This window comes from Salmo trutta, chromosome 14 (assembly GCF_901001165.1).
Source record: "Salmo trutta chromosome 14, fSalTru1.1, whole genome shotgun sequence".
In the NCBI taxonomy this organism is placed as follows: domain Eukaryota; kingdom Metazoa; phylum Chordata; class Actinopteri; order Salmoniformes; family Salmonidae; genus Salmo; species Salmo trutta.
In genome coordinates, this window is record NC_042970.1 from 66,000,220 (window position 1) to 66,006,490 (window position 6,271).

General features: G+C 42.6%; 1 protein-coding gene across 1 annotated transcript; it reads left to right on the forward strand.

The window, feature by feature from the left end:
* The first annotated feature begins 860 nt into the window (after window positions 1-860).
* Window positions 861-5,991, forward strand: LOC115208685 (keratin, type I cytoskeletal 13). Its single transcript, XM_029776946.1, has 8 exons — window positions 861-1,353; window positions 2,229-2,311; window positions 2,656-2,812; window positions 3,581-3,745; window positions 4,040-4,165; window positions 4,772-4,992; window positions 5,337-5,383; window positions 5,589-5,991. Exons 1-8 carry the CDS (start codon window positions 943-945, stop codon window positions 5,693-5,695), a joined length of 1,317 nt encoding a protein of 438 aa, XP_029632806.1. The 5' UTR covers window positions 861-942; the 3' UTR covers window positions 5,696-5,991.
* Window positions 5,992-6,271: the final 280 nt, after the last annotated feature.

Here is a 6,271-nt window from a genome sequence, read left to right on the forward strand (position 1 = left end):
TCTCATGTCCTGAATGCCCTCTTGATTCAAGTGACATCTCTATAACAATTTGTAACTTCATATTTGAATCTTTAACATAGTAAACTATCAAGTAAATATCAGGGTAACCATTTCATAAATTCCTCTTTATCAACGCCCCATGTCACGTCACCGACTACTTTTATGGTATGATGATCAATGCATTTACAACATTTTCTAAATGGAAAACGTACATCTTTTCACTAACTATGAGGAAATAACGGTACCTATTTTTATTAGACCTAAGGACGTCAGATTTGGATTAGCCTTCACATTTGGGAGACTTCTATACCTGTTACCATTACCCCTGAACCTAATTTATTTGCCCAATAACATTTGAAAAATAAACATAATATTGATGAAATGTATCATTTGTATTTAAAAAATATTTATGATGCTTCCATCTCTCCAAAATATAGCCTAGCAACATGAGCATGTCATGTGAGCTAGCCAACTGTTCTACTAAGTTTAGGTAGAGGAGCCTATTTTACGTATCCTCCTTTTTTCGGTGACTACAGAGGGGAAAGTAGACTTTCTGTTGCGGGTTCCAGTCTTCTGTTATCTCTTAAAACGTAAGATACTATCTTATCATATTCATAACTTGCTTATCTGAGGTTTATCATGCCGTGACAGTTGTCAGGCTGTACAGGAAAGTGAAAACAATTATGGAGGCAGAATGCCAGCTAACTCTCACGCGCACCACACCTTAGTTCCCTTTTTTTAATGAGCTGACTAAGGACACACCTGTTGGATGCCTAATGAATATCTATTCACGTACATAATTATCTCAAGGCGACATCCAGCCGCTCCCACCTCCAAGGGGGTATATATTCTGCTATCAGGCTTGAACTGGTTCACCACCAACTCTTCGAAGTACCACTCCGGGTTTTGTCAGCTCTACATACCCATCATTACAACGTCGCCATGAGTGCTTTATCACTTCGCAGTTATGGAGGCAGCCGAGGCTCATCCTCCATGTCTCTCGGAGGAGGGTACCAGAGTCGCATCGCATCACGGGCACCAAGCGTCTATGGAGGGGCAGGGGGACAGAGTGTCCGCGTATCTTATGCTTCGGGCACCAGGAGCGGTTTTGATCTGTCCAGTGCGCTTGGAGGTGACAATGGCAGCTATGGTAGTAATGCAGTGTCGGTCAACGAGAAGGCCACCATGCAGAACCTCAACGACCGTTTGGCCACCTACCTGGAGAAGGTGCGCTCCTTGGAGACGGCGAATACTCAGCTCGAGCGTCAAATCCGCGAGTGGTACGAGAAGAAGACACCAGTCATTAGAGATTACAGTAAATACGAAGCTACTCTTGTCGACCTGCGCAGAAAGGTGAGTATTTTTGGGGCATCATAAATACAGTATATTGCTATATTGAGCGAGATTGATATTATTACATTTTCTTTCATCAACCTCACTCCTATTTACTATTGAGTTTAGATTAAGATTTCTATGATGAGAAAAAAATAAAAATAGGATATCTACAAAAGTAAAATGTCTAAACATTTCTTCTCAGGCAGGAAACAACATATATTCTCATATACAATTCAGTTCTGGTTTACAAGACACAAGTCATACCCTGAAGGTCATTGACTGACTGCATCTATGAAGCTGTCAGGCTGCAATATAAGTGTGCCCTCAGGATGTGAATTTGTAAACCCTTGACTTTAATAGAGGAATCATACCAAGTTTACAGTAGTGATGGATTATAGGACTTACATTTTATGAGTGTTGTTTAGTTTGTTTGTCTCTATTGAAAGAAAGCAATTACCCAAAAAAAAAGGGCTTGGCATGTGAAACCTTCACTTCTGTTCAACTTATCTCCCTGTCAACATTTACATTCACACTCATTCCGCCTACAGTACTTCTTTCAAAAGGGAGAGCCGTGAGCATGATGATGACGCGGGTTGAATCATACCACTGTTCAATAGCATTTTGTATTATTTCAACTGATGTGATCCAAGTCATGCTTATTATTTTCATTTCCCATACATAACTGTGTGGCCTTTGTCATAGATAGGCTACAGTATATATGTGTGGGTGGGAAGGGTCTAATCAATAAGTTACTAACACAATATTATAGCTCTGATCGGCTTCTCCTTATCACGCAAGCAAATGATGTAATCATTGTGATAAGCCTGACAATGTGTAAATTGCCTTCCTTTTTTATGTACCATGTACCAACCAGTTTTTTGTCCTGTTATCAGATCAGTGCTGCCACTCTGAGCAACGCCAGTCTCCTCCTGCAGATAGACAATGCCAAACTGGCAGCAGAGGACTTCAAAGTCAAGTGAGTACAAAGGGTCTATAAGATGGAAGCAGCAAACAACTATTGAATTCATCATAGAATAATACTTTAAGTCAGGATTGGAATGGGAACTATACGTCATATGTAAACTTTAGTCATGCAACTTTTATACCATTATTACAGTATGAAGCCACACCTACTATAACATTACTCAAGGTCAATGTGCCATGACGTGATGTTAAATGTCACATTACTGTACACCTTAGATACACCATCAGCGGTCAACTGCACATAAAACTGGTCTGACTGGTTTTGTGCCATTTGGTATGTTTACTGTTGGCGGCAACTGTTAATAATGCTGGTTAACTCCAATTCCCTCTGGACAGGTTTGAGAATGAAATGGTTATGCGTCAGTCAGTGGAGGCAGACATTTCTGGACTGAGGAAGGTTCTGGACGATTTGACCATGTCCCGGTCAGACCTGGAAATGCAGATTGAGGGGCTGAAGGAGGAGCTGGTCTACCTCAAGAAGAACCACGAGGAGGTGGGTTTTCCTCAGGGCACTGTAGGGGCCTTGGAAGCCCCTACAAAGCCCCTCTTTTATCATACAATATCCCCAAGAGTCATGGCACAGCCCTGTCAATAGCAAGACCTCCCCACAGTTCCAAATTCGTATACATTTTACCTAGATGAAAACAATGTGGTTGTGAGAGTCGAATGGAGTTGTCAGAGACATAATTCATTCTCATCGCATGCCAAGCAGTGTTGTCTTTGGCTGTATCAATGACAATGCAAACAACAGATCAAACAGACCTTGTCTGGAGTGTCTGCGCTGTCTCTGTTTGGGTAGCTTTAAAGCTGTCAGCAAATTTGTCACAAGCCCTGCAGCAGTATGGCATAGACGTTAAAACCACACTTCAGATCACATGTTCACAAGTATTATTTCATGTTGGATTACCTTGAGTGTTTTCACAGTTATCATATACTTACTTTAGGATGGTTGTACAGGGTGTCAGAGAAGCTGACGGAAATACACCATAAACACTGTAACTAGGTTATGAAAGATGGGGACAGTTTGTGACACCCAAGTACCTAATTGATTTCTCATGTGGTTGAACCTGAGACACCACCTGTCTGTGACCCAATTTGACCCCCCACCCCTATGTAATTGTGCTAGACAATTTCCCTGTCTGGGACAGTCAAGTTGTATCTTATCTTACCCGGTGACAGCCTACCCAGTGGCAACCTCCATTGGCCTCTCATCTGGTGTTGACCCTAGTTGACCTCTGTCATCACTCTGTGCCCCTTATAGGAGATTGCTGCCATGCGGGCCCACATGAACGTCAGCTCAGTGAACGTGGAGGTGGATGCAGCACCCCAGCAGGACATGGCCAAGATGATGGAGGAGATCCGAACTCAGTACGAGGGCATCGCCGAGAAGAATCGCCGCGACATGGAGACCTGGTACAAGGGCAAGGTGAGGAGAAGATGAGCCCAACCTTGTCTAGGGAGAACCTCTTGATCCATCTGTTCTGTTTTAGATCATATGAAAATGGTTTACTACATCTTAAAAGGAACACTATGTCCTATGAGAACAGTATTTAAAGTGCTTATAAACGACCAATTACTGTGATCACATACTTGAAGCTATCTTATACTTGTTTGATCATGTCAATATAGAGATATCAGACCGTGGAGAATGACTTTTGTGCCTATTACCAGTGCAAGTGGAGTTACACAACCCTTACCGTGTTCCTTCTGTCCGTCCCAGTTTGATGAGCTGAACAAGGTGGTGACCAGCAGCACAGAGACCCTCCAGACGTCCCGCAGTGAGATCAACGAGCTCAAGAGGACCTTTCAGGCCCTGCAGATCGAGCTGCAGTCCCAGCTCAGCCTGGTGAGGAAACAAATGCCCCCTCAACCCCCCCTAACGTCACACCCCTCTCTGCCTCCTAGTTGATGCTAGACGTATGAGTTTGAGTTAGAGCTAGACTAGGTGTAATTAATTACTGTAGAAGATTACTCGGAATTTGGAAATACATGACATTTACAAGATTCCACCTTCAGTTGAACAGTAGAGTACAACTGACACCTCACAGTAAAACCATTATCATTTAGACATCATAAATACATTCCTACCCTATGGGTTACATATGAGTCCTCAGGTTTACCTTTTAGAAACTGAAGATTATGGATTAGTTACAGAGAGAGAAGAGAGAAGCAATCAGTCAACTCAGAGCTTTGTAATTATCACAAACTATAATAATAATAGATTTCATTTTTGACAAGCTCTTCGATTGATGGATATATGAAGTGAAGTTGAGGATAACAGTTTTTGTTATACCACAGCTGTGATCCTCAAAACTGAATTCTAAAAACACGTGCTCACCAGGAACTTCACCTCCATCATTCACTGATGTCAGTGTGGATAGCCTAAATCGGCACCACTTGTTGAATCGTCTGAAGTCTTTAACTCTTCCTCTTCCTCCCTCTCTCCCTATAGAAATCAGCCTTGGAGGGCCAGCTGAATGAGACCGAGTCCCGCTACAGCATGCAGCTGAACCAGCTCCAGGGCATGGTCAACAGCCTGGAGCAGGAGCTGGGTCGCATGAAGGCGGACATCGAGAGGCAGGCCGTCGAATACCGCATGCTCCTGGACATCAAGACCCGGCTGGAGATGGAGATCGCAGAGTACAGGAGGCTGCTGGACGGAGAGGATGTCGGGTAAGGAGAGGAGAGAAGGCTGCAGATCCCTAAGTTACATAACCAATGGGATTTACATGGGCTTCACATCCCCAATGGAAATTATAAATGTGCATTTACATATCCAATTACAAATCAACCCCTCCCCTACCCCTTTGACACACCACCTGCTGTAGGCACTTTGAATCTAAAATGATTGGATACATGCAAGAACTATGGTGTGAATATTACTAGAGTGCACAGGTGAAGGGGCCAGGGCTCAATTTGGAACTGGGCAATAGAGACTGTGTTACAGAGTAGAGAGATCAATGTTGAGTTGTTCAATAGGAAGGTACTTAACACTTAAACTATCTTCTGCCCTCCAGGAGAGCTGTCATCACCAAGAAGGTTGAGATTGTTGAGGTCAAAAAACGTAAGTAGAGTGAGACCATTTTCTATCATATCAAATTCCATATTGATTGAACCCAGCGGTAGTAGCTGTGAAACACTCTAGAACACAAATGACTTGGTTGATTTGAAGGTGTTAAGGTGCTATGTGTTCTCATGGCTCTGTGCTTCTCCTCTTTAGTTATGCCCAACACTAAGTGTACTAATGGTTATTTGTCCCTACTTTGTAGCGGAGCCAGTGGTGACAAAGAGAGTGAGGACGGTGATTGAGGAGATGGTCGATGGAAAGGTGGTCTCCCGTACAGAGGATGTGGAGATGGAGGTCCCGAAAAAATAGATCCCTTGCCCACCCAAACCCACCTGTCATTAAAAGCCTGGTTCCGCCTACAGCTAAAAGGAATACCAGGCATGTTAAAATGTTTTAATCTCCTCTGGATGGCATCGCTTTGGTGTTGCCTGTATGCTCGGTGAATGTACAGCACTGTGCAATCTTTGATAAATTGACCATATTTGATATTTAAATTGACAAAACAAATATGCTTTTGAATATCATTGTTGATCAAATGATAATGTATGATGTTTGGTTGAATTGTCCCAAAATACATAATTAAAGATGTTTCAGTATCTACCGTATTTGATCATTGTCTATTTGTTTTGAGCATGATCTCTCAAATCATTTTTCCTCTCAGTCCACTGTCTTATCATTGGAAAATAACATTGTTCAAAAGGGATGATAAAATATAATTTACATTTTAGCAGATACTGTTATCCAGAGTGACTTACAGTAGTGAACTCATACATTTCATACATTTTTTTTTCTTCCCTGTACTGGCCCCCCGTGGGAATCAAACCCACAACCCTGACGTTGCAAACACCATTGCAAACACCATGCTCCATGTTCCATGAGCCACAG

Coding starts and splice junctions, on each gene's coding strand:
- LOC115208685 (XM_029776946.1), top strand. CDS start 943: ATGAGTGCTTTATCACTTCGCAGTTATGGAGGCAGCCGAGGCTCATCC. Junction 3,746..4,039: donor AGACCTGGTACAAGGGCAAG/GTGAGGAGAAGA, acceptor TGTCCGTCCCAG/TTTGATGAGCTGAACAAGGT. Junction 5,384..5,588: donor GATTGTTGAGGTCAAAAAAC/GTAAGTAGAGTG, acceptor CCTACTTTGTAG/CGGAGCCAGTGGTGACAAAG.